This window comes from Triticum aestivum, chromosome 7A (assembly GCF_018294505.1).
Source record: "Triticum aestivum cultivar Chinese Spring chromosome 7A, IWGSC CS RefSeq v2.1, whole genome shotgun sequence".
Lineage (NCBI taxonomy): Eukaryota > Viridiplantae > Streptophyta > Magnoliopsida > Poales > Poaceae > Triticum > Triticum aestivum.
In genome coordinates this window covers 707,038,626-707,060,689 of record NC_057812.1, presented here as the reverse complement: position 1 = coordinate 707,060,689, position 22,064 = coordinate 707,038,626, and the positions used below count along the sequence as shown (strand labels likewise).

At 44.6% G+C, this 22,064-nt stretch overlaps 1 protein-coding gene across 2 annotated transcripts; it reads right to left on the bottom strand.

Annotated features, from left to right (window-relative positions):
• Positions 1-1,066: 1,066 nt before the first annotated feature.
• LOC123149544 (probable sucrose-phosphate synthase 3) lies at positions 1,067-8,805 on the bottom strand. 2 transcript variants are annotated; one of them, XM_044569226.1, is made up of 13 exons: positions 8,385-8,805; positions 8,183-8,272; positions 6,029-6,228; positions 5,512-5,575; positions 4,632-5,330; positions 4,318-4,425; positions 4,038-4,169; positions 3,718-3,894; positions 3,367-3,420; positions 3,091-3,153; positions 2,287-2,991; positions 2,017-2,144; positions 1,067-1,534 (listed from the first exon to the last, which is right to left on the bottom strand). In XM_044569226.1, exons 1-13 carry the CDS (start codon positions 8,604-8,606, stop codon positions 1,258-1,260), a joined length of 2,919 nt encoding a protein of 972 aa, XP_044425161.1. In that variant the 5' UTR covers positions 8,607-8,805; the 3' UTR covers positions 1,067-1,257. The 2 variants fall into 2 exon arrangements, with proteins under 2 accessions (XP_044425161.1, XP_044425162.1); XM_044569227.1 differs by having other exon boundaries at positions 8,160-8,272; positions 8,385-8,799.
• Between the last annotated feature and the right edge of the window lie 13,259 nt (positions 8,806-22,064).

The window sequence follows — 22,064 nt, the reverse complement described above, 5'->3', positions numbered from 1 at the left end:
ATAAACGTACTACCTCTCTTTTCACCTACGTAGATGAACAAGCAACATGACCAAGACCAAGTCCAAGAATTTCAAAAAAAAAGAAAAAAAAAAGAGAGAGAGAGAGACCAAGACCAAATTTCCCCGGCCAGAGCAGGCTCTGTTTTTTATTTGACAAAAAACTCGCTGATGAAAAGAGGCAAGAGGGTCGGCATGGTGTGTGTATGTGACTGGTGCAGCTACTGCACCAAACCAGAGTATGTTGCACATGCTTTGGGTGCAAGCTACACATACAGATACAGTGCAGTGCACTGGTGTTCAGTGTCATCTACATATCCATCCTTCGCTTTGAGCGCAAGCCATGCAGGACAATGGGGATTTATTGTCATGCTGGCACTTGTAAGATTAGGAAGCCAGAGCTGTCGCCTTGCATTACGTTACATAAAGATACAGCAGCCACAACACAATTATTCACTAGGAGTAGTCATAACCAGCTTACCAGCATCGATCGGCAGTGCTATAAGTGGCAACGAGACAAGGTGTTTGGGCAAAGGACGAGCTGATTAAACACTGCTTTCTTGCAGATCAGAAGCAAACCCAACACAGCAGTACTCCCTCCGTTCCTAAATGCAGCAAGTTTTGGTAGTTACTACATTTAGGAACGGAGGGAGTACAACACAGGTTTTAGATGCAGAATGAAATATCTTAACCACAAAGGAGTATACAGGTAAAAAGAACAAGAAAAACAGAGCAGGGAGTGATTGTGTGTCCCACTTTTCAGTGACAGTAAATCACACATAGTATCCCACCTTTGGTCTGTGAGCACAAGCGGGTTGAATCTGCAAGCTTGGTTCGCTTTTGAGCAGTGGGATTCGGGAAGACTTCAGAGCTGTAAAAATTCTTCCTTAAAATGTCCTGTTAACAACAGTTAAAGCGCTCAAACAGATTTCTTCCTCGTCTGGAGTCGTTGTTCATCACAGAATTCCTTATAATGTTCTGTTAACAACATTTCAAGCGCTCAACAGATTTCTTCCTCCTGTTCTGGATTTGTTGTTCATTCCAGAATTCTCACATGACAGGGCCGGGCTCGACGGAAACATGATCGGAATGTTGTTATTCACAGCTCAGGTGACAAAGCGCACACAACACCACACGTCTTGCAGGCAAAATCGGTATTTCCATGGAGCATGGAAACGACAGTATATATTTGCTATATTCGTATATTGTTCGGTCCTCTCATCGTATAAAGAAAAAAGGCAAAAATTATATGTCTATCTGTCACTTTGTCGGTATGCCGAGCGTCTTCAGAGTAGGCGTCAGGTCGTCGGCACTGCAGCCCTCGACCCCGATGATGTTTGAGCAATCGAGCGCGATGACGTCTTGTAGCGGGTACCGCCTGACCGTGTGGATCCTGTTTGCGGGTGTGTTGAACTCGCCCTTCAGGACAATCGTCTTGTGAAGGCCTCCAAACAGCTCTTCGTAATCTGAGTCGCCGCTTTCACCAACAAGAATCACGACGTTTCGCAACTCTATGCCCCAACGAACAGACAAGTACCTACAAGAACAGGAATTTTTGTTACTTACTAGGTAGGTGCATATGGGAATTAAACACGAAAAAGGTAATTCGACTAGCCTCTGATTTCCTTTAGACAGCAGCAAATATTTGGCCTAAACAGCATATAATGTGCATTCCTTGTTCTTCACAATATATACAGGCTAACGGTAAACCCGACTGAAATATTCATCGGAGTCTATTGCACTGGAGTTACACTTGCACATCATTTAGGAGTTTGTGACTCTGCTCTAGCAGGAATTCTCAAACAAAGGAAAGGAGTGGTGTTTTCCCTCGACAGATATGTCTAATCTTCCATGGAAAATATCAAAATACAGATGATTATCGGCACACAAGGAATCGATAAGGCCAGATCCACATTTTAAGCCACGATTTTTTTAAACCTTTTTCCACCCAACAATACTGCAAATAGTGTACACAAGAAGTTCACGATATGGTAAACGCATGAAGTAAGGAAATCGAACCTTAGAGCCTGGGACCGTGATGCATGAATTGGAATTACAGATAGCCTGGTAGCACTGTGGTTATAAAGAGCATGGCAACGCAGTGACTGGATTCTCATCAACTTTTGCAGCTCCTTCAAAGGAGGTAACTGCAAAACAATATGTCAATGATAATTAGAAAGCTTGCATAAAGGACTGCCAATAAAACAATGGATTTGAACAGACCATGGAATGCATATACAAGCAAAATGCCAACCAACTGCCAGAAGATTTTTGAAATGAAAGACTTACATAATTTGGATTGACCACTCTAAATGCAAAGCAGCATGTTGAGGAGTGCTCTGCATCTTCAAAAATAACCTGTTTTTCAGTTCTTCCCCTTCTTTCTACTATCGAGGAAGCCCACTTCACTAGGTACTTCCTTAAACCTTCTCCTCCCCAACGATACTCGATATGAGACTGGTAAGTACGGTCTAATGCAAATGTCACGCGGGAAGTGCTTGGTGAATCACCAGCCCGCGAAGGGTAAAATAAATCACTCCCACTATTGCATATGAAAGCATCAAAATCTGTAGGAGCCATGCCTGCAGATATTAATAGGGAATGTATCTCTGACATTGTCAGGGAAGTCGACAACACAAAACCTGTTGAACCTGACAACGTTTCTTTACGTGTAGCCTCAATAGAATTTTTTATGATACAGACCAGATCTTTCTTGCTGGCAGAGTCTACAGCAATAACGATGATACACTTCCTTTCCTTGATAGGTGCCTTAATCTGGTCTTCATTGCCCGGAAAAGCAGGGTATCTTGGGCTAAGAGTTAATATCCTCGACAAGTAATTCTTGCAATGTTCAGGCCAAGAAAACCGGTGTATATTTTTCAGCCCATTTTCTCTACATCTTGACCAGAGTTGCTTGTCAGAAAGAAGCTTATAGAGTGCATCTGCAATTGCATGCTGATCGTGGGGATCAACAAGCAGGCCGTTGTCCAACACCTGCATCAAAGATCACCAGAAATGAGCATGTGAATCTTCATTACAGCCACGAATTGATATGATTTTCCATGTAAAATCAAGTTAATGTGATGCAAGAACCTGGTGAATTTCAACAGGAGCTCCATTTTTTGTTGCAATTACAGGTAAACCATGCATGGCAGCCTGCTCTTAAAAAGAACATATTGGAGATAATTAGAATGCATAAATGGTAGCAACTACTCCCTCCATCCAGAAATACTTGTCATCAAAATGGATAGAAAGAGATGTATCTAGAACTAAAATAAGTCTAGATACATTCCCTTTTATCCATTTTGATGACAAGTATTTCCAGACGGAAGGAGTACAAAACTGAATTTAAATTTCACTGATTATTACCTCTATCAAGGTAACACCGAATTGTTCAAAGTAAGCTACATTTACAAAAGCACCCTGCATATGTTCAATGGACGATCAACATCAACACAAAAGTACATGATATAAGTACTAAAGCATAACTGGTAATAAATCTACCTAACATAAAAAGTTATTGCTGTAAGTAACTTCAGAGGATCAGATATTAAGACCTTCAGCCATTTGAATAATTTAATTTACTTAACCATGAGGATTTTTCTTACCAGAAACAGATCAAAATAGATGGAGAATTAAACATGAACACTTCAGAAGCTGGATATTTAAAACAAGGGAAAGAATGGCACCAACTGTTTGCTAAGCTCAGAAACACCATACCTTCGTTCTCGCTGCTAAACGATAAATATCAAGAACTTCTGAGTGTTTGTGATGCTTTGGGTATGCCACTTGACCATACAAATCATATTCATCAATCAATGTAAGTACTGATGTCAAAACAGCTGCACTCATATTACTCATTTTGGAAATAGCTTCACGGTTACCCATAATCAGTGTCTGGAACACAACATCAAAGGTTAGTACAAAATAGTGCTAAAAGCATTTCACATAATTAACAGCTATTGAACTCAATTAATTACACTTATGATATTGAAATACCATATATACAGAACATCATAATCAAGTTTTTTTTAGCTTACTAGGTTAGCAAGCTCCCTCAATGGTCTGCATTCACCAAAAGCTTTCACAAGTGTTGTAATATTCTTTTCAGGGTATGGACGAGCAACAGCCAGAATCAAAGGTTTCCTAGGATTTGTGAAGAACCGCATTATCTGTCATCGTATACAAATTATCAGTGCATAAACAAAACACAGGATAAACAGGCATAAACGAATAACTGAATTAGCAAGTGTTAATTAAAAAGTGTATGTAACTAGTAAGTGAATATTGCATCGACAAATCTCAGGAGAACATAGGCACCTCAGACCAAATAGGCGGATCTTCAGAGGCTGGGGAATGGCTATCTTCCTCGCCTTCCATATCAAATTCATGAATCATATGGCCAAATTCAACACCTGGAGGAATTATCTGCAGAGCAAGGAATAGAGAATTAAGAATATGAAAATGCTAGAGCAAATATGGACAGCAACGACGGCTGATGCTAAGTTGCTAACTGCCCAACTATAAAATGTAATTCGCCACAATTTCTCGAACAATAATTCCACCACAACTAACAGTAATTATTATGGTAACAGAAATAAGAATCAGAGTTAGGATGTGTACAGTATACTCACAACCATACGAGGCATGTAACGTCCATAGCAATTAGCACCACGCTTGACTCTCGCACGAAGCTTCCTTGCAAGCATGACCTCAAAACCATCATACAAATTCCATTGCTCTTCTATCTCTTGTCTAGTACTTGCAATTACTATTTCAGATGCATCAAGAGATAATTCTTCTGCTTCAATTCGGCGCATTATTTTGTATGTCATATTTATTTCTTCCCTTGTCTGTCTCCCTTGCTTGAGAAGCCCTTCCAACTTGTCTTTCCCAAGAAAATGCCCAGTAAATACCATGTGAACGTTAAGTGCTCCAGATATCAGAGCAGCAGCAACTCCTGCACTGGCATAATGACCATGAATCACAGCAGGCCACATTGGATGTCCACAGCCGATTTCTTCACCTATGATCTTTGACATGTGCACTATATGACTGAGTGCACCATCAACAAATTCTTGCACATAAGGCCATAGATGTTCTTTAGCTAGATACTTGTCTTTCGGTCCAAATGGTATTCGGGTGATATATGCACCACTGTTCTCTCCTCTTTCCTGTTTAAGATTCTTGAAGCTTGTTGGTACCAGTGTCTCTGACGGTTCACCATATCCACGATCATAATTAGGTGCTAATATTTGCCTCGTCAACAGATCAACCCGGTATACTCCAGGGCATGAACTCAATGCTTTAGCAAGTTCCACAACATATTTGACCTATTAACCAACACAATGTAGCAAGTGGAATTATATCATTATATGATCAGTTCTGTTGCTGGCATATTTAGATGATCAAATAGAATTAATAGTACCCCCAATTAACTAAAGGATAAATTTACAGTTATTCATGCTGGAGAATACTTGTACTTAATTACACAAGTATATTCAGCAACAATACCTGCCCACTAGTATCTGAATCCCGGCCAAGCTCCAAGTTCTCACCACGAACCAGGCCATGAAGGCTGCAGTATAATACATCACAAAGGAATTAAACGGATGCTTCATTTTAACACAAAATTCCAGCACCTGCAAATTGCATCATATATATAACAAAGTAGGGAATAAAAGCAAGACTGCAAGAGGTGATCCCACCGGTTCTGAGTCTAAAAGGTTTGATTACCAGTAAGTAGGCTAAATACGTGAATGGTGGTGTTTTTAGATCATAATTCATCATCTATTTTCTAAAGAATGGTGTTGCAGAAGCCTTGGTGCACAATCATATACAGCATACAGGTAGCAGAATAAAGATCTTCCCCACTAACTGTGAGGTTATTTGCACCTCATGTGAATAATAGTTCAGTGCATAATGAACTAATTAATCTCTTGGAGATGAACTGGTGATTAACATGTAGTTTCCTTACAATTGCACAATTTGCCTACAAAATACAATATGACGTTAAAGAGCTATTCCGTACCTGATCAATACTATGTATAGCTTGTCAACGGCACTGATCCTAGGTGTGTTCCCAGCTGAGCTGTCACCATAGGCAACAGATGCATCACCAGCATCCTCGCCTTTTTCTCCTTCAAAGAGATCTTCAGACATTTCTGCAGTAGCATCAGTCCGTGGCTTCTCTGTCTCTAAGCGACGTTTTAACCGTTTGGCATCCTCAACCTGAGTACCAGAACAATTAGGTGGCAAGAAGGGATGCGGAATATGGAATTATAAAGCACAAATGTGTGTAAGAATGTAATTATTGAACAAGAGTGAAATTCTGACACTAAAATTGAACTGCGAAAAGTCAAAAAAAAAAAATATGATCGGCGTGGACCGATTAGGAGGAAAACGACATAGAATGCTCAATGCAAGAAAGAACGTACTTTTATGGTGTGACTAAGTTTCTTTTGAATGAAGAGAAAGCCCATTCTAAACAGCTTGGTGTATGGACAGTGTACTAACTATGTACGAAAGAGTGACTGACAACAGGAGGATCCCTCAGTCACCTTTTTCCTGCAGATTTTATAGACAGGTTTGCATACATCCAGTTTTTCCATAAATCAGTTGTATCCAGCAGTTGCCTTGCCTCGGCATAGATATCCTTATTTATTAGTCCACCTCATTTTATTTGAGTGGTTCCTCTAATAACAATACTATCATTTGAGTGTGTTCATCACTGACAAGCTTAAGAGGAGGCAACTGGAAATCGCTAACAGAGCTTGAGAGGAAAATCAGGAAAGACTGGATGATTGATTTGCAGGCATCAATGCAGAGCTCCACGAATCTGCTTCCTTATCAGGAAGAGGGGAGGTGTATTCTGAACTCTGAAGGGTTCTAGAATGCCGACGTTTCAATCAAGATATGTGAGTTTGGTACTACTACCAGTCTATGAATGCCTTTAAGTATGTATGGTTTTGATTTTTTTTTCTCACACGCATAAGACAAAACATTTCATCAGCTATATCAGAGAGTGAATGGTTAATGGACTAGAATTGAATGTGGATGTATTCGAATATGGGGCTTGAAAAGAAATTTCAAGATGCAGGATTCCTGTGCAAAGCAAAGAAATCCTTTGAGGACCTATGGCGAAATTATCTTTGACAAGCATGCAAGGCTACTGATATTTCAGTGTCTGGAAGGCTGAAACAACCTAAATGGATCTGACAATACTCCCAAACCCAGAAGTTCAGTGTACTTCTCTACATATCGTTACCTATTGAAAATGATCCCTTCGTGGATGCACTGCAGAACACCTCCTAGGCCACATTCTATTAACAACTTAAGACACATGATTGTTGAATTTTTTGCCAAAGGAAAAGTAAATTCTTCCAACATCAGCAGTTCAGCACCATTTATGTTTTCCGTCAAACACACATGTTGTTCGATCTATCCAACTGAATCTATAATACAGTAATGCTAGTCTTCAACCATCTCTCTTGCTGCATTGGGCATATATTTGATCTGTTACAGCCGGAGACAAAAATGGACTGCATTTGAACGATTGCTCAGTACAAATATCTGCAGTGCAACATGCTCAACTCCAGTGTCTGTGCAACCAGTAGATACCGATTATTTGTAGTGCTCCCAGCATATATGATGTCCACACTAGCTTCTTTCAGATGGCACCACTTTATCGAGCAGCATTTGGTAAACTGACAAAGTAACCATGGAAAGAGATGAAGAGCCAGAGACCAAGTGTGACAGCGGCAGGGGAACATAAAACTTAACCCCACAGCGCACACAATTCGACAAGCGCGTTATGACATAATCAGATGAGGCAAGAATCTACCTAAGATTGTAGGACTGCTACCACATTCAAGTGGTGCTTCTGAATAGTTGAGATCATCGAGAAGGGCAACAGATCGATGCGTGTTCGCATTCTGTCCAAGTCGAACAGAGCCTGGTGTCAATCAAGATCATCAATCAATCCAGCTTTTAGTGTTTCCTTCTTATACGAGGGGGAAAAACCATGCTAATCTCTAACCCACGGCTCCACTTCACTGTATCCCCGTTGGAACGCACGCATAATTAGTGAATTATTGCCAACGCCCCGGCAGGCGTCAGAAAAGTGCAGAGCTAGCAGGCAAGGCACCAAGGAAGAAACGAACCACCAAGAGCGAAAAAGGCGCACCTCCTTCTTCTTCCTGGCGAGGTTCCAGATCCTCCAGGTCATGTTCTCCAGCCGCGTGTTCCTCTCCTGCGGGCTCCGCATCGCGTTCGCCTGCATCAACCCACCGCACAATCGATCAGGAAACGGCCGCGAATCCATCCACCCACCCACCGAAACGAGGCCCGCTGGAATAGGGCCGCGGGGCGGCGCATCGATCACGTACGCGGGACCACGTCTTGTAGAGGTCGGTCTCGTCGTAGCCGGTGATGACCTCCTCGACGAAGTAGCGCGCCGGGGAGAAGTGGCCGCGCTCGCGGAGGAGGAGCGAGGGCCGGTCCCCGCCCGCGCCCCCGCCGCCGCCGCCGCCGCTCCCCGAGCCCGCGCCCTTCCCCGCGTCGAGGATGGCGTCCAGGTAGCTGTTGATCCAGTTGTCGTTCCCGTACATCGCGCCCGCCCGCCCGCGCGCCCTCGCCGGCTGCAGGGCGGCGTCGAGGGTCCGCGTCGGAGTCGCAGTCGCCGGAGGCGCTCGCTCGCCCGGCGGCCGGCGGGGGAGGAATCGGGAGGCGGCGAATGGGTTGGGGGCGGGGGGAGGGAGTGGTGGCGAGGAAGAGGAGGTGGGAGGTGGCGACGCCGAACCCAATTTACTCCTACTCCACCCCCACCTGCACACAGGAAAGGTAGGGAGGTGGGCTGGGGATCGGGGGCGATCCGCACCGTCCGTTCCCCATCCGACGGCCGGGATCTGGCCGCCCGAACCCGTGGGCTGCCTGGCCCCTACCCGAGGATTTAAACGGTGTTACTCTCACTTCTTAAAATTTTTTTCATTTTATTCTTTGAGGAAAAAAACCGTGTTCCTTTCGCGTTCTTAACCGACCAGGAAAACATCACCGTCGGGGTATTATTGCAGAGGTGTCCTTGTGATTCCGTCACAAGTGGAATCAATTGGTTTCTGGCCGTAGGCTTCTGTCGACGGCGAAGGAAAGGCACCGCTACGATGTCGACGGGCTGATACATTTCGGATGCCTTGCAAATAGTGCTACGTAGCATTCTCCTTGCTGGCTGCATCGTTTGATTTTATTTTTCGTTAGCCGAACATTTTTTGCAAAAAATAAAATTAAAAAAGATTTTTCTGAAACCCCTAAAATTAAGTGGAACATTATTTCATGTTTCTCGAGTTCTTTTTTTCTCATAATGGACGATAATGGCCGCCAATGGAGGAGGTTTGTAACCACAGATGCTCCCTGCCTTGCAGGAGAAGGCAGAGAGAAAGAGAGTGGCCATTTTGATAACAGTTGCTGCTGTTATAAATACAACTGTTATTTTTTTGCCATGATTAATTTACCTCCGACTTGTCTGACACTCTTGTCACTAAGATGGTGGCAAGTTGGATTATGTATGTACGCCCTCACCTGATATAAAGACATTTCACCAACTAATTAATCACGTTACATGTTCTTGGAATCTACTCCTGTCTAGCTGGTGCGTGTGTGTGCAGATTTGGGAACATTTCCAGTCCCAGCCAAGATCCCTGCCGGGCCAGGTCCCCGCCGTACCCTTAACCACGGGTTAGAAAACACAAAGAGGGAATGCTACGGTCTAATTGGTACACCAGATACCATCTTCAAAGTTATGGGGCTAGGCTTTTCTAGGATGCCGGCCATGTCATACCACCGTGGCCTGCGGCAGTATAAAAGTGCAAAGTGGAATACTTTGATTGGGACTTTGGGAGGTGCTGTTTGGTTCGATCTTTAGTGGCCACTGATTAATGCATGGTCTGGAGTTGCTAAAAAAAATGAAGTTATGCTCTTCGTAGGAGTTCTGGTCTTCGGGTTAGTGCTAAGAAAAATCATGTCCGGTAAACATCATGCACCTGATTTTTTTTTTGTCGCGTCCGTCACTTTTCTGTGAAGCGCGAAGCCGAAGGCAGGGACGACGTGAGGAGCGCTGGCCACGGCGAGGCCAAGCGGTGTACAAGCAGGAGTCGGCGGTAGATGGTAGTCATAAACTTAACTGGGGGTAGGGGGCATGGAGGGATGACCGATGACGACAGCCAGCACAGCGATGGGGGTCAAGGGAAGGGTGGGGCAGCGCGGCACCGCCCTCCTACCGCGGGGGTGGAAGCTGACATTTAGGGTTGGTTCTTAGGGCAGCTGCACGACGAAGAAAATGAACAGGGAACGGTTGGAGGAGGAAGAAGAAGATCTAGCCGTTCATTCCTGATCCAATGACCGGGAGTAAAAGTGACTGATGCCAAAAAAATCCAGTATCGGATGGATAGACAGTCCTAAGAAAAATATATATAGACTAAAACGGGTGCCAGATTTATTCTTCAAAGGGAGCTGGCACAAGAATTTCAATTAGGCATTTATTTTTCTCCATGATGTTGAGGAGATGCTAAAGTTTCACATTCCTTCTTTTGAAAAGGGACATTTTGTGGCATGGCACTTCGAGAAGAGTGGTATTTTTCTGTAAAAAGTGCCTACACCCTTGATTTAAACCTAAAGGATGGGAAGGAGGATATTGCTCAGTCTAGTGGTGAGGTGAATGGAGATCGAAGATTGTGGAATGCCATTTGGAATAGAAATGTATCCTAGAAGATCGAAGTGTTTGTATGGTGTGTGTGTTATCTAATGGTTTGGGCGTACAGGTAAATAGGGTGGTCCACTACCAAGCCTCTGTACGTCGCACCTACCCTCTCAGACGCGGACGGCTGCAAGGCGAGGAGGAGAGCTCATGTCGGAAGTAGGTGGCGAATGGGTTGTGCGCGAGCGGGAGAGGGAGTGGTGGTGACTTTGAAACCAATTTACTCCTAGCCTCCTACACACAGGAAAGGTAGGGAGGTGAGCAGGCGATCCGGGCCGTCCGTTTCTGATCTGACGTCGGGGATCTGGCAGCCCTATCCTATGGGCTGCCCCTTCCCCGTCGCCAAACCAACTTACTCCTACTCCACCCCCTCATGCACACAGGAAAGGTAGGGAGGTGGGCTAGGGATCATGGGCGGTCCCGACCGCCCGTTGTCGATCTGACAGCGAGGACATGGTCGCCCGAACTCGTGTGGGCTGCCTGCCCCTTTCCCTCGTGCATGTTGGAGGATTAGAACGGTGTTGTGCTCGAGTATTAATTTTTGTTTTTTTTCTTTGAAGAAAAAACCGTGTTCCTTTCGTGTTCTTAACCAACCAGAAAAATGTCGATGTCACGGTATTATTGTAGAGATATCCTTGTGCTTCCGTCACAAGAAGAACTAATTGTTATCTAGCCGTAGGTTTCTGTCGACGCGAAGGAAAGGCGCCGCTATGATGTCGATGTTGACACATTTTGGATTTCTTATAAAATAGTGGCATTCTCCCTGTTGATTGTGCCAGCCCGTTTGCTTGTTAGGCGGGCATTACTTGTGAAAAATAAAAATAAAGAATGGGATTTTCAAATTCGAAGCTTGCATCAAATTTCTTTGCGGAAAAAAAACAAAGATGAAAAGCATTCGCATCAGTTAGCCCATTGAAAACTTCATCGACTCCATTTTAACACCGCGACAACGCCGGCCACCGAAGGGAGGCTTGTAGCCAGAGATGTTCCCTGCCTTGCAGGAAAAGTCATTCGGGGGAGAGAGAAAGAGGGAGGCCCCGTTTGATCTCTTCTATACGGTGTTACCAATGTTCTTGGTAATGTAGTGCATATTATACTATTACTGTTTGACCATGATTAAATTTACCACCAGCTCGCGTGGTGCTCTCTTGTCACGGAGATGGCAAGTTGCATTATTTGTGTACGATCTCACCTGATATCACGACATTTCACCGGCTAATAAATCACATGGCATGTTCTTGGAATCCACTCCCGTCCTGCAGGTGTGTGCGCGGGCAGATTTGGAAACATTTCCAGTCCAGGCAAGACCTGCCGTACCCCTCACCATGCGTCCAGGTCACGGGTAAGAAAGGACGAATGGAAATTCTGCAATTAGCCCGTAGTAGACCAGGCCAGAGACTATTCTTCAGGCGATGGAGTAGGCTTTTTCTAGGTTGGCCATGTCATCCCACCGTGGCATGAATTATGAGAGATGGCACTGTATAAAAGTGCAAAGTGGAAGACCTTGATTGGGAGGTGCAGCTTACTTCAATCTTTCATGGCTCCAAAGGCCATGGCTAAAATAAAATAGGTAGGACGCGTAAATTGACACCATATGTAGCGCGGATGCATAATAACAGATTGCGACTATCATCATACAAATTCATGTATTTCAGTAGACTAGAGAGCTTCAACATACATGGGCAATGTCATGTTCATGCCGCACTCCTCCATTCGGGGTGAGCAGGGTACGGTCCTCGGTAAAGGTCGAAGGTAAGGGTGCAAGCGACAACTCGCTTCGTTCCGCGAAACTCGTTAATTAGTTAAATTTAACTTACCGTTTGCCTAAAATTAGTATTGTGTTTGTACTAGGGTATTATCCGCTAGCCTGTCCCACCTGCATCCCACTTGAAAGCAAAAGGAACGTGAAAGCACTATGCAAGAAAGAAATAACGATGAGGATCAGCTATGGATTCAAAGATTCCACAATGAGGGATGGACGCGGACAGCAACGGTGTGAGTGGATGATGCTGATGTTGATACTATTTGCGCTCTCTTCACAAGGAAATTTAATTGTTTCTTGCCTTAGGTTTCTGTTGACGGAAAAGAATCGTACTACTCTATTTTCGATGTTCATACATTGAGGATTTCCCACAAAAATAGTAGCATCTCCCATGTTGACAACATAAGTTGGTTCCCTGGTTACACGCAATTATTCATGAAAACTGTAAGAAAAGGAATTTTCAAGCCCAAAGTATGCATCAGTTTCGTCGCGACTCGGAGGAGAGGAGGAGGGGAGTGTTCGAGGGGTTAGCCCATTTTAAGCTTTTCTCGACTCCCTTTTCTCACTACGACAACGGCGACCAGCGAAGGAAGGTTTTGTCACATTCGACGTTCCCTACCTTGAAGGAAAAGGCGGAGAGAGAAAAGAGAGATCATTTGATATGTTGTTGACGATGTGTTATGTTATAAATATAACCATGTTTCATTTATTTGCCTACAACTCGTGTGGCACCCTGTGTCACGAAGGCAAGCTCGAATATATGCGTACGATCTCACCTGACATAAAGCCATTTCACCAACGAATTAATTATTACACTATTACATGTTCTTGGAAGCCGTTCCCATGCAGGTGGTGTGTGTGCAGATTTGGAAACATTTCCAATTCCAGGCCAGACCCTGCCGTGCTCCTAACCATGTGTCCAGGTCACGGGTAGACCCGATCGATACTTTTCTTCTACACAAAGCGATGCGATGGGGTCAACTAGCTAGGCTTTTTCCAGGAGCTCCGTGTCACTAGAGATGGAGGGAGTATATAAAACTGCAAAGTGGAAGACCTCGATTGATTGGGAGGTTCGGCTAGGCTCGATCTTTCGTGGCTCCAAGGGCCATTTATTTATTTATTAACTAATAGTCTTTGTGCCATCCTCAGGAGCACGGCGTGTGTGCATGTAGTGTGAGTGCACGACGATGGAGCACGGCCGTCGCCGCACAAACGTATGTACGCATGTACGTATACGAGTATATCCACACAAGTAGTTTGCCAAATTTATGAATGAATGAAGAATTTGTAATGTAATGTGAGTATCAATCTTGATGTTCCTTTCGTTCATTCAAACCGACGACAAAAGTGATTTCAGAACAGAAGGGAAGACATCGGTGCGGAGCTGTATATATTGTGTCATTCGTTATCAGATATATGGGCCCCGGTGAGTTGGAAGAAATAAATAACGGCGGAGATCGGCCTGTGGTTCAAAAGTTTTTCATTTTATCTAATTCACTTTTAGATGTTTTCTAAAGATGTCACATCTAAGCTTTCATAAATAACATAGTAACAAAAAAATAAAAAAAATCTGAGACAAAAAATAAATAAATCACATGGACGCAAGGTTAGATTTGACATAATTATGTCACATCTAGATGTATCCTAAACAGACCTAAAGTTTTTTTCAAGAAAAAAAAGGAGAGAGACGGTGGCGCCAACGGACGGAGCGGCCTGGGCGGGCAACCAATGCAAGCCAACCACCACCAGCACCAGGTTCCCTCCCCTAGCTTCCCTTCCGTGCCGTGCCGGTCGTCCTTCTCGCTCGCTAGACCGATATCATATCCCCATCCCCATCGGCTTCCACTTGCCGTTTGTTTGTCTACGGCGCCCACACGCCCACACCACAGGATGACGTCTATACTATAGTACTATAGGCTTACTGCCTACACCTCGTCTCGTCCCGTCGTGCGCGCCAAGCGCCGGCGGCCGCGGTTCTCCTCGGCTTCTTTTTCTCTCATTTTTTTCCCGCGAGCCAATCATTGGCTTGCTGGGATGGAACGGAACGGATCATATCCTATCCTAGCTGGAGTAGTACCTGCAGGGCTTTGACCCTTTGATTATGCACCACCAGCTGGTCAGGTAGCATAATCATGCATGTACATCTTGTGATTATGCCGGTCGATCGAGCTCCGGCCCAGACGTGCATGCATGTGGCCGCTGCGTTCGTGGGGGGATCATATCCGTGTCCGGCGACGAACTGGGATCCTAGCGGCGTGGATCATCAGACGAAAATGCGGCCCACCACGTACGCGCTCCTGCCACGCGTGACGTGACGTGGAGGCCTAGGCAACGCCACCTACGAATTCCACTGCACTCGTACTACTACCAAACTGTTTCGGATGGCAGCCGGAAAACGACGGCACGGCAGGCAGGGCAGGGCACCACCTGTTACGACTAATTATCTGAGGGAGATGTCGACCAAACGCCACGGCATCGTCTTCGGCGGCGTCGCCGTCAGCTCCTTATCATCGCCCGCCAGAGCACGTACGTTCGGGTCCGGCGGCGCGCAGCGTCGATCGCCGTCGTGCATGCGGCCGCGTGACGACGACTGTGACGAGCCAAAGTCCAAGCTCTGTTTGGAACATCGAGGGTGGTCGTCGATCGGTTTTTGTCGTGCCGTGCATGGTACAGAGCTTTTACATTCTTCGTGGGGAGGATTGGTGCGTGCGTGGGTGCTTGTAATTAAGGAGCCCAACGGCAAAGGCTGCAGGATGCAGGGCGGCTTCTGCGTACACGTAGAATTTGTCTCGTACCATCTCCATGCAGTGTGGGTTACTACAACAGAAACACAAGCACGCCTGCCTGAGCCGATCACGATAGATAGTGCAGGGTACACTGGTAGAAAAAGGGCCTGTTGTCCCGATTTGTAAGGGACTTTTGTCCCACTTCCTGAACCAGGACTAAAGAGTCGGTACTAATGCCCTGTCCCTTTAGTCCCGGTTCAATCCAGAACCGAGACTGATGGGCCTCCACGTGGCCTGTGTGCGGAGCCCAGCAGGAGACCCTTTGACCAATAGGCACCCATGCGTCAGCATTTCTGTGGCTGGGGTTTTTGTTTTTTTGAAGGAGGGGGGGGGGGGTTGGGGGTTTTGAAGGGTTAATTTAGGTGTTTCATATATTGTGTTAGCTAGCTATAATTAATAGAGAGAAGTGTCCTCTCTTATGTCCGTGCTTGGTCGACGCTACGTACTATACATACATATAGAGAGGACTAGACACGCTAGCTAGCTAGTAAGCAAACGAAGGAAACAGAAGATCGTCATGAACATATATGCATACAGAGAGAAGTGATATCGACCACCTCTCCTTCTCCGAGAGATTGGTCGAACAACAAGTTCTCGTATATCTATCCGACACTACCGGCTACATATATACAATAATTATCTTTTACAAATATAATCATACGGACTCATGGTTCACATAGTATTCTCCGTCTTCAGCGATCACGTGGTCAAGAAAGAATGCCGCCAATTCCTCTTGAATTGCTCGCATGCGAGCTGGTGCTAGAAGTTCATCCCGCTTCCGAAACATCTAATTTGAAGAAGGGGGTCAATACATATATATATGAATGAATGAAATTCAACACAAATGATGGTAATAAAATAAAATTGTGAATGTTGTTATTTACGTACTTCATATTGTTCGTCAGTGTAGCCCCGCTCACAGGTCGTGTGGCAGATGGACTCGCAAACGTAGTATCCACAGAAATTATTTCCTTGTTCCTGCCACAACCACTTTATAAGAAATAGAGGTCAATCAAACTGATAAGCAAGAATGCCAAATGGTATTGATGAAACTAGCGCTTGAATCAATAAGAGATGCGCGGAACATGCTACTATAGTGCTTACTTTCGGGTGTCTAAATTGCAGCTTCTTCGGGAGTCCTGGAACTTTTTTGGAGAATTTTTTCCAAACCCTGCCAGACAAAGAAAACAATTACTTGATATATCAGGAAATGAACAAAGTTGCTGATATGGTGGATAATGATCGATTTAACTTACTTCTCGAGCATTTGAGTCATGTCCGCACAGTCCTGGGGATCTTTTCGTCTTGAGTCTAAGACGGTTACTAGTCCCTGCTCAAGCTTAATCTCTAGGAGAATATAGTGGTAACTGCACATGAAGGAAATATGCCCTAGAGGCAATAATAAAGTTATTATTTATTTCCTTATATCATGATAAATGTTTATTATTCATGCTAGAATTGTATTAACTGGAAACATAATACATGTGTGAATACATAGACAAACAGAGTGTCACTAGTATGCCTCTACTTGACTAGCTCGTTAATCAAAGATGGTTATGTTTCCTAACCATGAACAAGGAGTTGTTATTTGATTAACGAGATCACATCATTAAGTGAATGATCTGATTGATATGACCCATTCCATTAGCTTAGCACTTGATCGTTTAGAATGTTGCTATTGCTTTCTTCATGACTTATACATGTTCCTGTAACTATGAGATTATGCAACTCCCGTTTATCGGAGGAACACTTTGGGTGCTACCAAACGTCACAACGTAACTGGGTGATTATAAAGGAGTACTACAGGTGTCTCCAAAGGTACATGTTGGGTTGGCGTATTTCGAGATTAGGTTTTGTCACTCCGATTGTCGGAGAGGTATCTCTGGGCCCTCTTGGTAATGCACATCACTTAAGCCTTGCAAGCATTGCGACTAATGAGTTAGTTGCGGGATGATGTATTACAAAACGAGTAAAGAGACTTGCCAGTAACGAGATTGAACTAGGTATGAAATACCGACGATCGAATCTCGGGCAAGTAACATACCGATGACAAAGGGAACAACGTATGTTGTTATGCGGTCTGACCGATAAAGATCTTCGTAGAATATGTAGGAGCCAATATGGGCATCCAGGTCCCGCTATTGGTTATTGACCGGAGACATGTCTCGGTCATGTCTACATTGTTCTCGAACCCGTAGGGTCCGCACGCTTAAGGTTACGATGACAGTTATATTATGAGTTTATGCATTTTGATGTACCGAAGTTTGTTCGGAGTCCCGGATGTGATCACGGACGAGACGAGGAGTCTCGAAATGGTCGAGACATAAAGATTGATATATTGGAAGCCTATGTTTGGATACCGGAAGTGTTCCGGGTAAAATCGGGATTTTACCGGAGTACCGGGAGGTTACCGAAAACCCCCGGGGAGCTAGATGGGCCTTAATGGGCCTTAGTGGAAAAGAGAAGAGGCAGCCCATAGTGGGCCGCGCGCCCCTCCCCTCCCTTGGTCCGAATTGGACAAGGAGAGGGGGCCGGCCCCTCTCTCTCTTTTCCCCCCCTCCGCGAGTCCTATTCCAACTAGGATTGGGGGGGGGGGATCCTACTCCTAGAGGGAGTAGGACTCTCCTAGCGCGCCCTATGTGGCCGGCCAGCCTCCCCCCTTTAGTCCTTTATATACGGAGGCAGGGGCACCCCAGAACAACACAAGTTGATCCACGTGATCATATTCTTAGCCGTGTGCGGCGCCCCCTGCCACCATAATCCTCGATAATATTGTAGTGGTGCTTAGGCGAAGCCCTGCGACGGTAGTACATCAAGATCGTCACCACGCCGTCGTGCTGACGGAACTCTTCCCCGACACTTTGCTGGATTGGAGTCCGGGGATCGTCATCGAGCTGAACGTGTGCTAGAACTCGAAGGTGCCGTAGTTTCGGTGCTTGATCGGTCGGGCCGTGAAGACGTACGACTACATCAACCAAACGCTTCCGTTGTTGATCTACCGGGTACGTAGATCACACTCTCCCCTCGTTGCTATGCATCACCATGATCTTGCGTGTGCGTAGGAATTTTTTTGAAATTACTACGTTCCCCAACAGTGACATCCGAGCCTCGGTTTTATATGTTGATGTTATATGCACGAGTAGAACACAAGTTAGTTGTGGGCGATATAAGTCATACTGCTTACCAGCATGTCATACTTTGGTTCGGCGGTATTGTTGGATGAAGTGGCCCGGACCGACATTACGCGTACGCTTACGCGAGACCGGTTCTCCGGACGTGCTTTGCACAGAGGTGGCTTGCGGGTGGCAGTTTCTCCAACTTTAGTTGAATCGAGTGTGGCTACGCCCGGTCCTTGCGAAGGTTAAAACAGCACCAACTTGACAAACTATCGTTGTAGTTTTGATGCGTAGGTAAGATTAGTTCTTGCTTAAGCCCGTAGCAGCCACGTAAAACTTGCAACAACAAAGTAGAGGACGTCTAACTTGTTTTTGCAGGGCATGTTGTGATGTGATATGGTCAAGACATGATGCTGATTTTTATTGTATGAGATGATCATGTTTTGTAACCGAGTTATCGGCAACTGGCAGGAGCCATATGGTTGTCGTTTTATTGTATGCAATGGAATCGCGATGTAATGCTTTACTTTATCACTAAGCGGTAGCGATAGTCGTGGAAGCACAAGCTTGGCGAGACGACAACGATGCTACGATGGAGATCAAGGTGTCGCGCCGGTGACGATGGTGATCAAGACGGTGCTTCGGAGATGGAGATCACAAGCACAAGATGATGATGGCCATATCATATCACTTATATTGATTGCATGTGATGTTTATCTTTTATGCATCTTATCTTGCTTTGATTGACGGTAGCATTATAAGATGATCTCTCACTAATTATCAAGAAGTGTTCTCCCTGAGTATGCACCGTTGCGAAAGTTCTTCGTGCTGAGACACCACGTGATGATCGGGTGTGATAGGCTCTACGTTCAAATACAACGGGTGCAAAACAGTTGCACACGCGGAATACTCAGGTTATACTTGACGAGCCAAACATATACAGATATGACCTCGGAACACGGAGACCGAAAGGTCGAGCGTGAATCATATAGTAGATATGATCAACATAGTGATGTTCACCAATGAAACTACTCCATCTCACGTGATGATCGTACATGGTTTAGTTGATTTGGATCACGTAATCACTTAGAGGATTCGAGGGATGTCTATCTAAGTGGGAGTTCTTTAAGTAAATTAACTGAACTTAAATTTATCATGAAACTTAGTACCTGATAAGTATCTTGCTTGTTTATGCTTGATTGTAGATAGATGGCTCGTGCTGTTGTTCCGTTGAATTTTAATGCGTTCCTTGAGAAAGCAAAGTTGAAAGATGATGGTAGCAATTACACGGACTGGGTCCGTAACTTGAGGATTATCCTCATTGCTGCACAGAAGAATTACGTCCTGAAAGCACCGCTGGGTGCCAGGCCTGCTGCTGGAGCAATGCCGGATGTTATGAACGTCTGGCAGAGCAAAGCTGATGACTACTCAATAGTTCAGTGTGCCATGCTTTACGGCTTAGAATCGGGACTTCAACGACGTTTTGAACGTCATGGAGCATATGAGATGTTCCAGGAGTTGAAGTTAATATTTCAAGCAAATGCCCGGATTGAGAGATATGAAGTCTCCAATAAGTTCTATAGCTGCAAGATGGAGGAGAACAGTTCTGTCAGTGAGCATATACTCAAAATGTCTGGGTATAATAATCACTTGATTCAATTGGGAGTTAATCTTCCAGATGATTGCATCATTGACAGAATTCTCCAATCACTGCCACCAAGCTACAAGAGCTTCGTGATGAACTATAATATGCAAGGGATGAATAAGACTATTCCCGAGCTCTTCGCGATGCTGGAAGCTGCGGAGGTAGAAATAAAAAAGGAGCATCAAGTGTTGATGGTCAACAAGACCACTAGTTTCAAGAAAAAGGGCAAAGGGAAGAAGAAGGGGAACTTCAAAAAGAACGGCAAGCAAGTTGCTACTCAAGAGAAGAAACCCAAACCTGGACCTAAGCCTGAAACTGAGTGCTTCTACTGCAAGCAGACTGGTCACTGGAAGCGGAACTGCCCCAAGTATTTGGCGGATAAGAAGGATGGCAAGGTGAACAAAGGTATATGTGATATACATGTTATTGATGTGTACCTTACTAATGCTCGCAGTAGCACATGGGTATTTGATACTGGTTCTGTTGCTAATATTTGCAACTCGAAACAGGGACTACGGATTAAGCGAAGATTGGCTAAGGACGAGGTAACGATGCGCGTGGGAAACGGTTCCAAAGTCGATGTGATTGCAGTCGGCACGCTGCCTCTACATCTACCTTCGGGATTAATATTAGACCTAAATAATTGTTATTTGGTGCCAGCGTTAAGCATGAACATTATATCTGGATCTTGTTTAATGTGAGACGGTTATTCATTTAAATCTGAGAATAATGGTTGTTCTATTTATATGAGTAATATATTTTATGGTCATGCACCCTTGAAGAGTGGTCTATTCTTGTTGAATCTCGTTAGTAGTAACACACATATTCATAATGTTGAAGCCAAAAGATGCAGAGTTGATAATGATAGTGCAACATATTTGTGGCACTGCCATTTAGGTCATATCAGTGTAAAGCGCATGAAGAAACTCCATACTGATGAACTTTTGGAACCACTTGATTATGAATCACTTGGTACTTGCGAACCGTGCCTCATGGGCAAGATGACCAAAACACCGTTCTCCGGTACTATGGAGAGAGCAACAGATTTGTTGGTAATCATACATACAGATGTATGTGGTCCGATGAATATTGAGGCTCGTGACGGATATCGTTATTTTCTCACCTTCACAGATGACTTAAGCAGATATGGGTATATCTACTTAATGAAACATAAGTCTGAAACGTTTGAAAAGTTCAAAGAATTTCAGAGTGAAGTTGAAAATCATCGTAACAAGAAAATAAAGTTTCTACGATCTGATCGTGGAGGAATATTTGAGTTACGAGTTTGGTGTACATTTGAAAAATTGTGGAATAGTTTCGCAACTCACGCCACCCAGAACACCACAGCGCAATGGTGTGTCCGAACGTCGTAAGCGTACTTTACTAGATATGGTGCGATCTATGATGTCTCTTACTGATTTACCGCTATCGTTTTGGGGATACGCTCTAAAGACGGCCGCATTCACTTAAATAGGGCACCATCAAAATCCGTTGAGACGACGCCTTATGAACTGTGGTTTGGCAAGAAACCAAAGTTGTCATTTCTGAAAGTTTGGGGCTGCGATGCTTATGTGAAAAAGCTTCAACCTGATAAGCTCGAACCCAAATCGGAGAAATGTGTCTTCATAGGATATCCAAAGGAGACTATTGGATACACCTTCTATCACAGATCCGAAGGCAAGACTTTTGTTGCTAAATTCGGAAAGTTTCTAGAGAAGGAGTTTCTCTCGAAAGAAGTGAGTGGGAGGAAAGTAGAACTTGACGAGGTAACTGTACCTGCTCCCTTATTGGAAAGTAGTACATCACAGAAAACTGTTTCTGTGACACCTACACCAGTTAGTGAGGAAGCTAATGATGATGATCATGAAACTTCAGAACAAGATACTACTGAACCTCGTAGATCAACCAGAGTAAGATCCGCACCAGAGTGGTACGGTAATCCCGTTCTGGAAGTCACGATACTAGATCATGATGAACCTACGAACTATGAAGAAGCGATGGTGAGCCCAGA